General features: G+C 45.2%; 1 protein-coding gene across 1 annotated transcript in view; it reads left to right on the top strand.

Moving 5' to 3' along the window:
* The window catches only part of STAB2 (stabilin 2), a 148,076-nt gene that overhangs the window by 19,201 nt on the left and 111,452 nt on the right, over window positions 1-17,423 (top strand). Inside the window, exons 6-13 of the mRNA XM_015422556.1 lie at window positions 498-593; window positions 1,537-1,662; window positions 2,832-3,028; window positions 5,068-5,201; window positions 7,459-7,592; window positions 13,703-13,785; window positions 15,401-15,547; window positions 16,725-16,868. Coding sequence (XP_015278042.1) covers window positions 498-593; window positions 1,537-1,662; window positions 2,832-3,028; window positions 5,068-5,201; window positions 7,459-7,592; window positions 13,703-13,785; window positions 15,401-15,547; window positions 16,725-16,868 — 1,061 coding nt within the window. The remainder of the gene's footprint in view (window positions 1-497; window positions 594-1,536; window positions 1,663-2,831; window positions 3,029-5,067; window positions 5,202-7,458; window positions 7,593-13,702; window positions 13,786-15,400; window positions 15,548-16,724; window positions 16,869-17,423) is intronic.

Below are 17,423 nucleotides of genomic sequence, written 5' to 3'. Positions count from 1 at the left end.
TCATTCACACTTTGATTTTGTTTAAAAATAGACATACACACAGGGTCTTGAGGGTCCTGAGGCAGGAAGAAAAACTCACATACTGATGTTGTCACTGCCTACTATGCACATTCCACAAGCCAGAAGTTAAATTGCTTGCAACACATAGACTTCTTTTCCTGTATCTCTGAGATTTGTCAAGGAAGCTCAATTAGGTCAGAAGAAATTACTTCTGGGAATCTGTTCCTATTGAAACGAAAACCAAATGTGATAACTAAATTAATATCTTTAATCCTAGTGATTAAAGAAATGGAATTAAGTTTATTGAAGCTGAAATAGAAACATGAAGGGGGGGGATCCTGTGCACATTCCTGCCAGCCAAAGGACATATGAATTAACCCATAGCTTCCTCGTAGACTATCAGAGTGTTATACTTGCATTTGGATATCTAATGTAATGAAATCTTTCTAGGATGTAATTAAGGCATCTATAATCCTTTCCTTCATTTTTGTTCACAGTATGTCACTGCATTCATGGAATCTGCAACAGTGGGATGAATGGAGATGGAAAATGCACATGTTTGTTTGAATACAAAGGCCCGAGTTGTGACCAACGTAAGTAAAATGCTTCGGCTCCTGGGCCTATCTAATGGCTTTTTTTTAGCTGCTGGGGCAACTCAGGGTAACAAACTACTCATTGTGTTAGGGTGAAGCAGCCATTCGAAAGACTAGGTTACAGGTGGTGGATTTGCCCTGAGCTTTAGAATCAAGCGAGTTAGACTTCCTGCTATCTCTCCCATCTTTGTACCAACTCAGAGCTTCTTCCTGCTCTGGAATGTTAAATCTACAGTTCTCCCTGTCATTGCTATGTGTAGAGCCATTGACTACTTCTTGCCTTCACTGACTTCTGCTAATGGTGGTGGAGGAAAGTGCTGTCAAGTCACAACTGACTTATGGCAACCTTGTAAGGTTTTCAAGGCAAGAGATGAACAGAGGTGGTTTGCCATTGCCTGCCTCCATGTAACAACCCTGGTATTCCTTGGAGGTCTCCTATCCACATAACAACAAAGGCTGAGCCTACTTAGCTTTCGAGTTCTGACAAGTCTGGGCTAGCCTGGGCTATGCAGGTCAGAGCAACTAAAGTGTTGCTATTCCTATTTCTATGGTCCTCTCGTCACTACTGGGCCCTTGAGACCCTTTACCTTTACTTTACTCCATACAGAGAGGCAGTGTTGTGTAGTGGTTACAGGGTTAAACTGGGAACTAGGAGACCCAAGTTTGAAAACCCACCTTGCTGTGAAAACTTACAGGCTGACCTTAGTCCAGTCACTCATTCTCATCCTAACCTGCCTCACAGGGTTGTCATGAGGATAAAATTGAGGAGAGAAGAATCATGTAAGCTGCTCTGAGTGGTGTATAAACAAAATAAATAAATGCACACCCAACCTTTATAAAACTAACAGCTTCTCTAAGAAAAGCAGCACAAAACTTTTGGGTGTCAGCAGTCTGTTGAAGCAATTTATGCCACTGTTTAATTATTTGACCTCTTTAATTCCAGCGATACCGGAATGCCGGTCCTTGCAGTGCCCAGAAAACTCCAGGTGTACCGTCTCCAAGACAGATAAAACTCAACTAGAATGCAAATGCCTCCCCAGCTATCGGGAAGAGGGCAAATACTGCAAACGTGAGTAATTTATACAGGAGAACCAGACGGAACACAACATTTCATAGAATGATAGAATCATAGAGTCATAGAGTTGGAAGGGACCTCCAGGGTCATCTAGTCCAACCCCCTGCACAATGCAGGAAATTCACCAATACCTCCCACACACACAGACACACACCCTGTGACTGCTGTTCCATGACCAGAAGATGACAAAAAAACCTTCAAAATCTCCAGCCAAACTGGTCTGGAGAAAGATTTATTCCTGACCCCAAAGTGGTGATTAGCATTTCCCTGGGCATGTAAGAAAGAGCTACAAGAACTAAGCAGTGATGCAACAGATAAAAGGAAGTACTTCTTCACCCAAAGAGTGAAATGGAATTCACTGCCACAGGAGGTGGTGGCAGCTATAAGCATGGAGGGCTTCAAAAGGGAATTAGATAAGCATGTGGATCCATCAGTGGCTATTAGCCACAAGGTATAGATAGGGACTCTCAGTCTCGGGCAAGTGATGCTCTGTATTTTTGGTGCTTGGGGGGGGGGGCAACAGTGGGAGGGCTTCTAGTGTCCTGACCCCACTGGTGGACCTCCTAATGGCACCTGGTATTTTTGGCCACTGTGTGACAGAGTGTTGGACTAAATGGGCCATTGGCCTGATCCAACATTGGCTTCTCTTGTGTTCTTATGTTGTTAACCCTGCCTGCCCTCCCTTTCATGATTTGCCTAAGTTCACATTTGTATGTTTAATGTCGATACATATAAAGCCTTGCTTTTTTGCATTGCATTAAAAACATTTTGTTTCAGAAGGCTGGTGAATCAGTTGCCTCTTTCATGATACAATGGCCCTAGCTGTGCAGAAAGACGGGATATAAATGTTGTAAATAAATAAATATGAGGAATTGAACATTGGATTGGATGACCATTGGCCAAGTGGTCATTTACAGCACTGGCACTGAAGTGCTTGATAAGATCATTGCCAGTTTCATCATGGTAGATGTTGAAAGAACCCTCTATTCTCTTGGTTCCCTCAATTAATGATCAGGGACAGAAGATTCTCTTCACCCCTTAGCAGAACAATAACAGAAGACGGATCTTTAGGTACTGTGGGAGAGAAAACTGAATGCAGTCAGTGTTTGTTTCTATCTTTTCCCTTCTGATTTGTTTTTTTGTTTCCCCCCCCCCCCCCCCAGCCATCAACCCATGCTTAGAACAGGTCTGTGATCCTCGTGCTGACTGCATCTACCTTGGACCCAATCGTCATACATGTGCATGCCAGAATGGCTATGATGGAGATGGTCAAGTTTGCACTCCAATAGAGCCTTGCCATACAAAATCTGTGCATTGTCCTACAGAGTCCACTGTCTGTAAATATGATGGCCCTGGAAAGGTAACGGTCAAATGCTGACTTGGTATCTGGTTAAACTGTCCCTTCTTCCCTGCTCCTCCAGGTGGCAGCTTCCTGTGGCTACTTTTGAGTTACACTCATCCCTAGTCTGATGTCTAGTAGCCCCTTGTTCTTTTAGAGGGTGGGGAAAGAGGAATAGTGAATATGAGGTCAGTTCTGTATAAAAGTTTTAAAACATGGCCACGTATTAAAATGAAAGATGTGGAAGGCTTATTGGAAGAGATGGATGCCACAGCAATGCCTAGGGTTGCTGGACCCCCCATCAGGGGCGGGGGAACCCCCACTTTTGCAGGGTGCTTCCCCACCACTAGCCAGGTGGCCATTGTGGGAAATCCTGCCCGCAACTGGCCCAGAAGGCAACATGGTGATATCACCTGGAAGTGACGTCATCACATCGCCAATGTCAGGGGGGTTGATGCTCTAGTTTTTGGGCAAAACTCTATGGTAAAATTGGCTACAAACCATAGAGTTTTGCCCCAAAACTAGAGCATCAACCCCCCTGACATTGGCGATGTGATGATGTCACTTCCAGGTGACATAATCATGCCGTACGTGCTTTGTGCACACTGCAGAAGATCTCAGAAAAGACCAAGGGTTCCCCCCCCCCCCGGCTGAATTGGGTTCTGGAGATAAGTACTCACCACTTAATGAGCCCTAATCCGACTATGTCTTTTAAAAAAACAGTACGAGTTGGTTGTTCTATGAACTAGGACCTTTTGTTTCATTATATAATGACTAAATGTTTATAAGATACATTGTTCAGTAACTTGATGTGAGTTTCTAGAATATTAGTTATTGATGTGGTTCTTCAATTACCACGTAGGTGATTTTGATGGGCGCACCTGAGAAATTTCTATAAGTGATTGATGTAGTGGTTAAGTGTGCGGACTCTAATCTGGGAGAACCGGGTTTGATTCCACACTCCTCCACTTGCACCTGCTGATGTGACCTTGGGTCAGTCACAAGCTCTGGCACAGCTGTCCTTGAAAAAGAGCAGTTTGTGTCAGAGTTTTGTATAATTAAACTTTAAACCCCTTCTCTCTTCGCTTCCCCCCCCAGCCCACTTTGGCAGGCTGCCTGGGAAAGCAAAAGGGGGGAATCTTCAAAAGCCTTCCCTTTTCCAGCCAGCCTGCCAAGGCGGGCTGGGGGGGGAGTGAAGAGAGAAGGGGGTTAAAGTTTAAACCCCTTCTCTCTTCGCTTCCCCCCCCCCAGCCCACCTTGGCCGGCCGGCTGGGGAAGGAAAAGGGGGGGGGGGCTTCAAAAGCCCCCCCTTCCCACCAGCCTGCCAAGGCAGGGGGGGGGAAGCAAAGAGAGAAGGGGTTTAAAGTTTAAACCTCTTCTCTCTGGAGTCTCACTGCAGCGGCGGCACAATCTCTCCATTCTATTCTATGGCCCCATAGAATAGAATGGAGAGCGGTGTGACTCTAGAGAGAAGGGGTTTAAACTTTAAACCTCTTCTCTCCTTGCTTCCTCCCTCCCCCCCCAGCCTGCCTTGGCAGGCACTGTCAGAGTGTTTGGCAGATGCTAATGAGCTATTATGCTAATAGCTTATTAGGTACGCTAATAAGCTCCTGCAGCTCTTTTTCTATGAAATGACCCCTGTATATGTGTGTGTGTGTGGTTTAGTTATTTTCACAGAAATTTCTTTTTTATATACTTACCTTTATATCTGTGTTTCTCTTTTGCTTTTTGTATACCACCCGTGGCTGGCAACCCTAATCCAGACCCATGTTTTGTTTTGTTTTGTTTTTCTGGAGTGTTAATGAATTTGTTACAGCCTTAACTCTACTTTCAAGCCATTAACAACTTTTTTATTTTAGAACAGGCTTCTCTGATGGAAGAATCCTAGAACAATGTAGAAAACTTTTGGATAAATAAAAGTCAATAGTGGGAATTTATCAGAAACAGCAAACAACACAGAGAGGGGGAGGAGTGGAAAAGGCTAGTACGTAACATGAGATAGGTATAAGTAAATGAATGGTTTGAAAACAAATCACTGTTTTTTCCTTCTCTTAATCTAGTCCCACTGTGAATGCAAAGAACATTTCAGCAACTTTGTAGATGGAGAAGGATGCAGTATGACGGATATCTGTGCATCTAACAATCCCTGCCATAAATACGCAATGTGCACAATGATTGCACCAGGAAAGACTCAGTATGTCATGTATCTTCTGATAACTTGTGATAACTTCCAAGTGGAATGGATGGAAAAGGGGAAAAAATGATTATCAGAATCACAGAGCAATCCTCTACAGAGTCTCTTCCAGTCCTAGCCTATTTAGATCCATGGGTTTAGATAGTCATGGAGACTCCGTGTACAGCACACATCCACCTTGTGCTGCGGGAGCTGCACTGGCTTCCAGGGAAGTACAGGATCAGGTCCAAGGTTCTGGTGTTGACCTTTGAGGCCCTATGTTCCCTCTAAGCAGTGGAGTCTTGTGAGCAAAAATTCTCCTCTGTGAGCTCCTGGCATTCAAGTTGTGAGCGAGCGATTTGGCTATGGCATAAATTAGTCTGCTCTGGAGCCATCTTTCCTGAGCTAAGGCAAAAATGTGTGAGCCGGAGGCTAAAAAACTGTGAGCTAGCTCACACTAACTCAGCTTAGAGGGAACTCTGGCCAGGACCCACATATCTTCGAGACCACTTCTCCTGGTATACCCCCAGGAGAGCATTGCGCTCAATAGATCAAAATCTGCTGGTGGTCCCTGGCCCAAGAGACATCCGGGTGTCCTCAACCAGAGCCAGGGTGTTTTCTGGCTTGGCTCCAACCTGGTGGAACTCTCTGCCAAATATTTGTTTGTTTGTTTGTTTATCGCATTTATACCCCGCCCTCCCCGCAATGCAGGCTGAGGGCGGCTCACAGTCAGTACATAAAATACAGTTAAACCCACATAAAGTAAAGTTAAAGGTTCCCTTGCTCGAAAGCCAGTCAAATCCGACTCTAGGGTTGTGGTGCTCATCTCCGTTTCAAAGCCGAAGAGCCAGCGCTGTCCAAAGACGTTTCCGTGGTCATGTGGCCGGCATGACTAAACACCAAGGCGCACGGAACACTGTTACCTTCCCACCGAAGCGGTGCCTATTTATCTACTTGCAGTGTCTTGCTTTCGAACTGCTAGGTTGGCAGGAGCAGGAACTAGAGACGGGAGCTCACTCCATCATGCGGCACACTCGGGTCTCGAACTGCTGAACTACCGACCTTCCACAGCCTGCAGTTCAGCGTCTTAACCACTTGAGCCACCGCAGCTCCTAAACCCACATAAAACCATTAATAATGGAATTGTTTTATATGGTTTTAAACCCACATAAAACCATATAAAACAATGCCATTATTAATACATCCATGCCCTGCAGGACCTGATACAGTTCCACAGGGCCTGTAAGGCAGGGATGTTCTGCCAGGCATTTGGTTGAGGACAGTGACGGTTCCATCTCTCTGTCACTCCCTCCACCTGCCTCCCTGTGTGTCCAGTGGCACCATGGGGGGGGGGATTTAACACTATCTTTTGGTTACTGCTGTGTTTTTTCCCTTTTAATTTGCTTTTAATTATGTTTATATGATATTATGTTGTATACCTCCCTGAGCCCAATTTTTCCAGGGGAGGGCAGTTTAAAATCAAATTTAACAAATAATAATTATAACTCTGCATAGGACTGCATGGTTAATTATGTCCAACATATTTTTAAACTGGCTAAAACAACTTGCAATATATCGTGCGTATCGTATACATTAAAAATATCCCACTATGTGCCTGTTGAGAACAGAGGATGCACTACAAGCAGCAAATGGCAGTCTAGTACCCTGCAAAGGGTATATCCAAGTCCAATTTCAGTCCTGCCCAGATAATGCCATCTTAATAGGGCATAACTGACATTTGACCTTGTGGAGAGGGCCCTTTCCCAGCTAAAGTGGATCTTTTGATAATGTCTCATCTAGCTGCACCCCATAAGTATTAAGTATGACATTGGGCTTTACCTCATGGTTTGTTTGGGGGTTTTGGGGGTTGGTCCTGGCCTCATAGTGCTTCAGTTTATCCCCTGCTTTTTACACACGTTTTTGTCCTTTAGTCGTCACTTCATTGTTTTGGGGGTTTTTCTCAGTTCTTTTGAGACCACTTTTACCCTGATCTTTTTCTTGAAACCAGTTTTGAATAGCCTTTCTCCTTCTACATATTGTTTCTGTTTGCTTTCTCCCACACACCTCTGCCCCACTTTTGATGACTGGACTGTCATCATCATCAAGCCACGCCCTCTCCACCACCACCCCGTTCCAGCTAAGGTGGATCTCCTGATAACTTTAAATCATGGATCTAGCTGGACCCCATGACTATTGACTATGTTACTGTTTACTTAAAGTATCTGGTAATTCTGTGTAAAATCAAGCTAAACTACACTATGTTTCTTCTTTTGCATAGGTGTGCTTGCCAAAAGGGATATGGAGGCAATGGGTTTGTATGTTACAGAAATATCATAGACCAAATCAGGGACATGAACTCTTTGCCTGGAGGGCAGTGGCAAGGAAAACTAACATCTGCTGTACAGCTCTTTGGTATGTAGATATGTTCAACGAAGATCAGCCACTTTATGAAGGATATTGCAAGAGTCTGAAATGTAGCTAGGGCTGCCAAATCCCCCCCGGGGGGCGGATATCCCCCTGCTTTGGAGGCCCGATTTCTGCCGCGGCGGAATCGGGCCCCGGGGGGAACTCTGCCCCCCTGAAGCTGCGTCACCAGAGGGGGCGCAGGACGTAGAGCATGTTGGGGGCGTGGCCCAGATCGTAGTGGGGGAACCATATGGTTTCCCCCCCAACGATCTGGGCCACGCCCCCAACGTGCTCTACGTCCTGCGTCACTTCCAGTGATGTTCTGGCGGCCAGCATCCTTGGCCAGCTCCCAGACCGAGCAAACGCTCCCCCACCGGTGAGTAAATAAGATTTGGCAACCCTAAATGTAGCATTTTCTGCTTTTTTCCTGTTCAACCACACACAAAAATTGGATCCAGAATCTCATTGTAGCCGAACAGAGGACCAAATTTTTCAATAGCTATTAACATAGGACTTGTTTTGTTCTGAAGAGTCCTGTCATTGTAGAGAAACACCCAAGCTTGGTCAACATAAGTAATTAGGCCACTTTTGTGGCTTGAGAGGGAGGGAACGCAGCATGGTATAGCCCAGTTTCATCAGATCTTGGAAGCTAAGCAGGGTTCGTACTTGGATGGGAGACCACCAAGAAAGGTTCTGCAGAGGAAGGCAATGGCAAAGCTGTTTCACACTTGTCTTGAAAGCCCCTTAACTGGGGTCTCCGTAAGTCAGCTGCAACTTGATAGCGCTTTACACACAAACGTTTTTTGAGAACAAGCTGTTTCTCAATAGAGCTGGAATGGCCGTCAAGCTAGAGGCAAGTCTATCTATCCACCACTCCTCTTAAAAAAACACACCTGTGCAGTCCTGAGTACAGTGTACCCAGGGCTGTTTTTGGGCAGGAACGCACAGGAACGGAGTTCCGGCTGGCTTCCAAGTTGGCCACGCCCACTACAGCCAAATCTCTGCGTATGTGGCTACAGAGGGAAGGCCTGGAGAGCAATATACACACCCCGGCGACTCCAAGGTGGGCAGGCCAGGGGGGGCCTGGAAGGATTGGGGAGGCATTTAAATGCCTCCCCGTGCCTTCCCCAGCCTGTCCAAGGGCCAGCTTTCCCGGGGTTCCCACAGCCACAGGGCACCTGGCCAAGCCAAGGGAAGGCATTTTAAACTGCCTTCCCTCCAAAGGTCGGCTTGCCTGGGCTCCCCCCAGCCGTGGGGCACCCAGGCAAGCCAAGGGAAGGCAGTTTAAACTGCCTTGCCTTCCCTCCAAGGGCTGGCTTGCCCAGGCTCCCCGCAGCCACAGGGAAGGCATGGGGTGTGGCCTAATATGCTAATAAGCCATGCTATCAGTAATTTGGCCTAATATGCTAATGGGTTTCTGCTGTTGGGTGTGGCCTATTATGCTAATAAAAAGCCCTGAGTGTACCTATAACAATAATGTATGGATGTGACAGTTGGACCATAAGGAAGGCCGAGCGCCAAATAAGAGATGCTTTTGAATTATGGTGCTAGAGATGACTCTTGAGAGTCCCTTGGACTGTAAGGAGATCAAATCAGTCAATCCTAAAAGAAATCAACCCAGACTGTTTCCTGGAAGGCCAGATACTGAAGCTGAAGCTCAAATACTTTGGCCACCAAATGAGAAGGGAGCACGCACTGGAGAAGACCCTGATGCTGGGAAAGACTGAAGGTCAAAGAAGACGGTGACGGCAAAGGATGAGATGGTTGGACAGTGTCAGCGATGCAACGAACATGAAACTGAGCAAACTTCAGAGGACAGCGGAAGACAGGAGGGCCTGGCGTGATGTGTTCCATGGAGTCGCAAAGAGTCGGACTCGACTGTGCAACTGAACAACAACAAAAAGGAGGGGGGCATGAGCAAAGGGACCAAGAGAGCACAAGAGCAGGAAGTTCAGAATCTGTATCCTCTTCACTTCTGTAGAGGATTTTAAAGATATGGGCTTAAATCTCTGGGTGTCAGCAATTCTCATCAAGGCATATATCAACTCATTTTGTCTCTTTGTAAATGCCAGACTTGGCAAGGATTTTTGGTCCAACCAAATGTGCAGTGTCTAAATGTATGTAAATGAATGCATAGTTTTTTTGGTACTGATGTTTGGAAGGCTATAGCTAGATAAGGAAGGGGAGAAAGAAGCTTGCTGGCTTGCAGAGGAAGCAGGATACAGGAAACTGCTGATAGAAGATAGTAAGGAATCAGCCTCCTATAGCTAGCTTTTATATCTATACTTCTCAGAGTTCTAATATCATCCTGCCCACACCCAAGTCCAAGTGGCAAAAGCAAATGCCTTAACTGTTTCAGAGGTTTTTTAAAAAAAATCCCTTATGTAGACCATAAAGCAATTGTGTGTGGCAATCTGCAGAAAAAGGTCTTTACGAGAGCTAGAAATGCACCTCCAAAATGGAATTCCCACAGTGTTCCCTCTAAACTGCGCATGTGAGCGGCCGCTCATTCACACAGGAAGCCCCACGCAGCAGCAGTCTGGAGCCGCGCAGGGCCTTGCACCGCCCACTGCAGTTATATTCTGCTACAGCAGTTATATTCTGCTCAGGATGTGAACTGCTCCGCTCACACCTCAGCATTCTTTCTGGCTTGCAATTTGCTGGAATGAACCTCCTGCGTATGCTTAGTTAGATGCAAAAAAAAAAACAACCCTTCCATTCAAAAGGGGGTTTCCAAATAACTAAGCATAGGATGGCAAACCTAGATCCTCTTCATAATTTGCAAAATGATGGTGAGAATGAATCCTATTACACATTTTAGGTGTGCACCTACAAATATAATGGGTGAAGGATGCAAATCCAGTTTTGGAAACTTGTATCTGTCTCACTTGGAGACTAGCTTTTTTGTCAGATAGACATATTGGCAAATATGTAATGCATAGAGTTTCAGTTTCCTCACAGCTATGCTTGCCAAGTCTTCCAATACACTTGTAACAGTTCTGGACCTGCATTCATTCATAACAATAGTCCTGATTTCCTGTACAGACCTCTAAATGCAAGGTCAGGGGAATTTGTTATCACAGCTTGAGCTGGATATTGCATTAGAAGCTGAGTTCCTGAAGCCATTTGCAAATATACTTGTCTCAGTATAAACTGAGATGATTAGATTATAAATCTACTGAGCTACTCATATTTGAAAACTTTTTTTTCTGTCTGAAAGAACTGGCTTTCAAGGCGGCTTTCTCCAGGAGCCTTAAGATCCTGTCATTTACTTTTAACAACTGGTTTTGTTCAGGAGTACCCGCCCTCCGTGGCTATACAGGATAGCTATTCATATGGATTAAACTGAGACATTATTAATTAAATGTCTGGTCTGCATCATAAATGATATATCTCATCTGTTAAGGAACAGTCACAACTTAATAACCAACAAGCTACTCTAATTTGGGGCAGCTCCTCCCTGGCTCCAAACTTGACCAGCGCTACCTTGTTTATCCTCACCTGGACCCCTATCCTCACCCCATAACAACACACATACAACCTGTGCTTCGCCAGCTGCACCAGCTCCAGGCTGAATACCAGATCTGCTTTAAGGTCCTGTTTCTGACCTTTAAGGCCCTTAACAGTCTGGGATCAGCATACCTGTGGGGCCACCTCCCCGGTATCTCCCCCAAAGAGCCTTGTGCTCGGAAGATCAAAACGTGCTGGTGGTCCCTGGCCCAAGAGAGGGCTGGCTGTCCTCGACTAGACTATATAAACTCAGGGCACAGCAACAACATACAATGAATACAAAAAGATTGCTGCGAAAGTTTAAAAACTGAACAACCTTTTGGAATGAATGCTGCTCTTGACTTGTCATGTTTTTTAGGAGAGTAAAATTGGGATCTTCACTTCAAATATTGTTCTCTCTCTTTAAATGCTGTTCTCTCTCTTTAAATATTGTTTTCACCCTTTGCTCTCTATCATTGTTGGATTCTCTCATTTTAACCATAGATAAAGTTTGTATTCAAAAAAGTATGTAGTGGTTGCTTGTAACCCTCCTGTTGTATATATTGTTGTATATATTACTGTATAAATCATGATCAGTTGGCTACCTGAATGGGGAAGGCACGTGATAACATGGTGTAAATATAATGGAAGCTTTCAATTAACCACTAAGACTTGTTGTCGATGGGAAAGAACTTTTGTGTATAGGAGCCTTGTGAGCCAATTTGAATGTATGGATACCCTTGTGGTGATTTAAACTGTGTGAAGATCATTGAAAAGTGAAGTTTGATAAAGAATATATCTCGAAACGAACGCAGATACACTCGAGAAGTGTTCGTCCTGTTCCTGTGCTGTGCATCTTGTTGGCACCTGTTGGAAACAAGAATTAAATAACATCATGAAAAGTTGAATTTTCTACTGAACATCTTTTGTATATTTCAGTGAACTTTCGCAGCAATCTTTTTGTATTCATTGTCCTCGACTAGAGCCAGGGCTTTCTCTGCCCTGGCTCTGGCTTGGTGGAACTCTCTACCTGGTGACATCCATGCCCTGTGGGACCCAGCTCAGTTCTGCAGGGGGTATAAAACAGAGATGTTCCGCCAGGCCTATAGTTGAGGACAGCCACGGCCTGCATTGTGGCTCTCACTGTGGCCTCCTCCATGACCGGCCCTTATCCACCCAGGGGAGGCAGCAAACTGCATTTTAAGCCACCAGTTAATGTTTGATTTTATGGTAATTTATAGTCAGTAATTTGTAACTAATTTATTTTTGTGTATTTTAACTTGTTCACTGCCCTGAGTAGGGTTGCCAAGTCAAAAAAACTCACCGGTGGGGGAGCCTCGCCCGGCTCCGGGAGCCGTCCATGGACGTGCGACGTTGACTACGTTGAGGGCGTGGCCCCGATCGTCGGAGGGAAAACTCTGACGATCCGGGCCACACCCCCAACGTGATCGACGTGGTTGCATCACCTCTGGTGACGCAGCCACGCTGTGCTTTGGAGGGCGGAGTTCCCCCCGGGGCCCAATTCCGCGGCCAAAGCGGGGGTTTACCCGCCACCTGCCCCCACTTGGCAGCCCTAGCCCTGAGCCCTAGTAGTAGTAGTAGCAGTGGTAGTGGTGGTGGTGGTGCCAGGCCTCATCCTTCCCCCCACAACATGCTGCTTGAGTAACCAAGGGTATGGTTGAAGTTACTTTGCGCCAAAGGTATCCCCTCCACAACATACCTCGACACTCCAGAGAATGATAGGATGTTTTAAGAAAAGTGCTTCATCCTTATATACCTCATTATTCTTGCCAATTATTATATCTTTGTTGTAGCAATGTAGTGTATTCCTTCCAGCCCTCGCCTGTGGACACCTTTGGAATTCTGACACAGAATTTTGGACATAACCACAAAATGGCTGCCATGGGAAGCAGAGTCAAACACAAAATGTCAGGGCGTGAAGTTATACATAACTCCAACAGTACATCTTCAATGTTTAAGGCAGAAGTCCTTTTTAACACGATGTCTTTTAGAATGTTTTAAAATAACTTACATTCAGTCATGCAGTGAAGATCCTTGTGCTGTAGTGGCAGCTGCTGCCAAAACAATGTTTTTTAAAAAAAATCTGCACAGCCAATCAGAAGCTCTGCTGGACAAAAGCCCCTTCTGGCCCTCCCCGCTTTCTAAAAACACTTGCTGACTACCAGGAAAGATGTTGGTGGGCATTGTGACATCCATGGGCACCACGCTGGGGACCCCTGACCTAGCCAATCAAATGCCAGGCCAGTTTATAACACCATGTCGCAGGTGTCAGCACTGAGTGGGTGAAAAGGACGCTACACCACCTGCCAATCTGAGGAGACCCGAAAGGATCACCTGCACACAGCCTTTCCCTGCGCAGAAGAGGTGTAGCCTGCTTTAAGCTGGTTGGTCCAGCCATGGCACTGGTAGAGCACAAGTCTAGCCAGTCAATTACATCTCATTCCACATTTGAAACTATAGGAACAGGCAAATGGCAGTCTCAGAGCCCTGAAATACAGTTATTCCAGCACAGCTAAAACCGTCTCAGTTTGCCTTATAACATTTTTTTACACATCAAACTTTTTCACAGTAATCATCTTTTCTTTTGCCCCCCCTCTCGTCTGAAGGATATGCCTATGAACGTCAGCTGAGTACACTGGGGCCATTTACAGTGCTTGTTCCAACAAATGAGGGTTTCAAAGGAAAAAATGTAAGTGCATGTGCAGAAATGGGGCGCCATTTTGAAAAGAATAATAAAGCAGAATGTTGGTTAGTTCTGAAAAATAAGTACATCCAGGGCTATTTCTGGGCAGGAACGCACAGGAATGGAGTTCCGGCTGGCTCCCAAGTTGGCCACACCCAGCAGGAACTCATTAGCATAATAGGCCACACCCAAAAGCAGGAACTCATTAGGATTGGCTACATCAGGGGTGTGTGGCCTAACATGCAAAGGAGTACCTGCTACAAAAAAAGCCCTGGGTTTTGACAACAAACAAGGTAAACAGAATAAGAAGGGAAAGGTGGGTGTGGCTGGATGACCACACTTCTGGTAACATGGGGTGCGGCCTAATATGCTAATGAGCTGTGCTGTCAGGGGGTGGCCTAATATGCTAATGAGTTCCTGCAGCTGGGTGTGGCCTATTACGCTAATGAGTTCCTGCTGGACTTTTTCTACAAAAAAAGCCCTGAGTACATCTAAAAGTGAAAGGCGATATTCTTGGCACTAGGAGAAGTTCACAAGGGTCTTAAATTGAAGCAATGCGGTACTCATTCAATTGCTATAGGCAATCCAGAGTCTTTTGCCAAACTAGTATGCGCTGTGTGGGGAAGTCACATTTTCCCAGCAGGAAGTCACAATATTTTGTTGTTGGAGATGAAATGTAATTTTTCCTCCTAACTCAAGTTTCCATAGCTCTTACAGCTGTGGTATGTATATTTCACACCCTGACCTGGATAACCCAGGCTAGCCCGATCTCATCAGATCTTGGAAGCTAAGTAGGGTCACACAGGGTCCACGTGGACTTCAGGGTCTGCTTAGACTTCACTTGGCCACGGCGCCTGCTTGCAAAAGCCATTTAAAGGGAATGTTCCCTTTCCTATGGAGCAGAGATCCATCAGTGGCTATTAGCCACAAGGTATAGATAGGAATTCTGGGGCAAGTGATGCTCTGTATTCTTGGTGCTGGGGGGGACAACAAGGGAGGGCTTCTAATGTCCTGGCCCCACTGCTGGACCTCCTGAAGGCACCTGGTATGTTGCCCACTGTGTGACAGAGTGTTGGACTGGATGGGCCATTGGCCTGATCCAACATTGGCTTCTCTTATGTTCTTATATGTTCTAAATGGTTTTTGCAAGCCATTTCAGCAAAAGGGATTGCTGAAATCACTTCCCACTGGGAAGGCATTTAAATGCCTTCTCAGTTGACTCTCTGAGTCACACCGTGGAACTCAGCAAGTCAACTGAGAAGGCATTTAAATATTAATTTAAATGCCTTCTCAGTTCACTTGTGAATTGCACTGTGGTGGTGGTGCGGCTTGCAGAAAACCATTTAAAGGAGTCCCTTTAAATGGTTTCTGCAAGCTGTGAGGGCGAGGCTTGGAGAAGGCCTTCTCCAAGCCCTGCCACCGGTGCCATCATGTCTGTCTACACAAACTACACAAACCCACCTGGAGGGTTTTTGAGACATTTGTGGGGCTCGTGAGGGTGGGATGGCACAAACCGAGGTTCCCGAACCATGAACCAGGCACCGTTCATCGCGAATTTAGGTTTGTCAGCTGGTTCATGCCCATCCCTAATCCTATGTGCTTAATTCTGTTAACCTTCCAGATGGCAGACTTTCATTCTAATAAACAGAGTGCCCAGTATTTTGTAAAGCTCCACATAATTCCTGGTCAACTGGACCTAAGTGAGTTGAATAATTCAAGAACGGTTTACACTCTGTCTGGCAAACTAGGAGACATATTAAATGAAAAGGTAAGGCATGATTTTAACTTCATTATTGCGGCTTCACCATCTAAAATAGTTAGCTTTATTGACAGAGTTCTACATTCTGGACTTGTTTTATTGGCTGGTTTCTGCTGTTCTGCGACATATAACATTGTAGCCCTCAAAGCAGATCACAGCAAATATTAATACAGAAGCAATAAAACTGATAAAATACAAAGTAACATAAAACAGAAGATGGCACCATTTTATAAGCCATTGAAAACTAGTTCCCAGTTCTCAGAAAGACTAATTCCTCTGCATCCATACCTATTCTATTCATAAGATTTTCCTTCTGGTCTGGTATAGATTATTCAAGCTGCGATACCACTGTTTGCTGTGCAAAGCCATAAGTGGATGATCAGATGTAAGTCCTCTGCACTGGCACAAATAACGATGTTGCACCAGTACAGGAAAGCCTCCAAGAAGACGTGCCAGTGGTATAACACTGCATAGTACAAATTCACTAGTCAGGTGTTGACAGAGAAGGAAGGAGTCACAATCAAGGAAGTTGTGCCATGAAACATAATCCTGTCTGATCAATAGGATGTGCTAAGCTGGAGTTGTGACCACAAAACATGGAGGTTAACTCAAAATATGAGTGCTAAGAATTAAATGGATGACAAACTGTCATTCATTGGTGCCGATGCAGCAGCAGTCCTTTGGCAGCCAGACTCTACTGTCCAGACATGGGATCTTAGACCTAATGCTCCTTTGAGTCCAATGCAGTCCAGTTTCTATGCACACATCAGTGGGGCTACTTCTAGGGCTTCCATATGTGATGAACACATTTGTGTATGCCTTTAAGCGAGCCTTCACAAGCTAGTTTCAATTTCCCTCCTCTAGGTTTGTATGGTTGGGGCCTCACTTAGTTCTAGTTCTCTGTGTGTAGGTACTAGTTCCAAGTGAGTGTGAAGCAACAAAACAGCATATTGTTGAAGCTGCTAGTCTCCTGTGTGCTATCTGGATAGGTAAACTTAATCCTACAGGCCAGATGCCAGAGGACACTGCGCCCTAGTGGCATGTGTGGGCATTGCAAGCATTTGGATGACCACGGATTGTACAACTACGTGCTGTCCATTCCTAGAGCCTTACATGGCACTTCTTCTTGTTGTTTTTTAAAATAATGTAAACATGTCTCCATTGTTCATTTTCTGTACTCTTTCAGGACAATCTGTTAAGAATTAGAATTCAGGGAGGAAAGAAAAAAGGAAAAATCCTTCAAGGGGGTATTCCTGCCTGCAATGGAATTGTGCACATTATTGATACAGCTCTGGACAACATGGAACCTACCTTTGAAGGGAATGAAGAGGTGAGGTCATTTAAGAATCTATAGCAACATATTTGAAAAATTATAATGGTCCCAGTGTACTCAGCTGACGTTCATTGGCATATCCTTCAGACGAGAGAGAGAGGGGGGGGGACAGAAGGAATAGTGCACTCTTGGTTCAGATGTTTATCTGTTTGCATATCCCTTTGAACTTAATTCTGTTCAACAGAACAACAAATAATTAGGATTTATGTAATTTGTTTCATAGGTTCCATTATCTCAGGAATACATAGACCAGGGAAATCGATCGATGATTATTGCCATACTGCAGATAATGGGTTGACCTTCCAAGGAGTGGGGTTCCCAAGGCCACTGATTGATCTTGCCTGAAGTGAGAATTGAACAGGGTTCAACGTAAAAAGCCCAGCAGGAACTCATTAGCATAACAGGCCACACCCAACAGCAGAAACTCATTAGCATATTAGGCCACACCCCTGACAGCACAGCTTATTAGCACATTAGGCTGCACCCCCATTTACCAGAAGTGTGGTTATCCAGCCACATCCACCTTTTGCTTGTGATTCTGTTTATCTTGTT

The sequence above is a fragment of the Gekko japonicus genome, unplaced genomic scaffold (assembly GCF_001447785.1).
Source record: "Gekko japonicus isolate JY-2015 unplaced genomic scaffold, Gekko_japonicus_V1.1 scaffold1164, whole genome shotgun sequence".
Taxonomy (NCBI): Eukaryota; Metazoa; Chordata; class Lepidosauria; order Squamata; family Gekkonidae; genus Gekko; species Gekko japonicus.
Note: the sequence above shows the minus strand (reverse complement) of the source record. Positions and strands in the feature narration are given on the sequence as shown.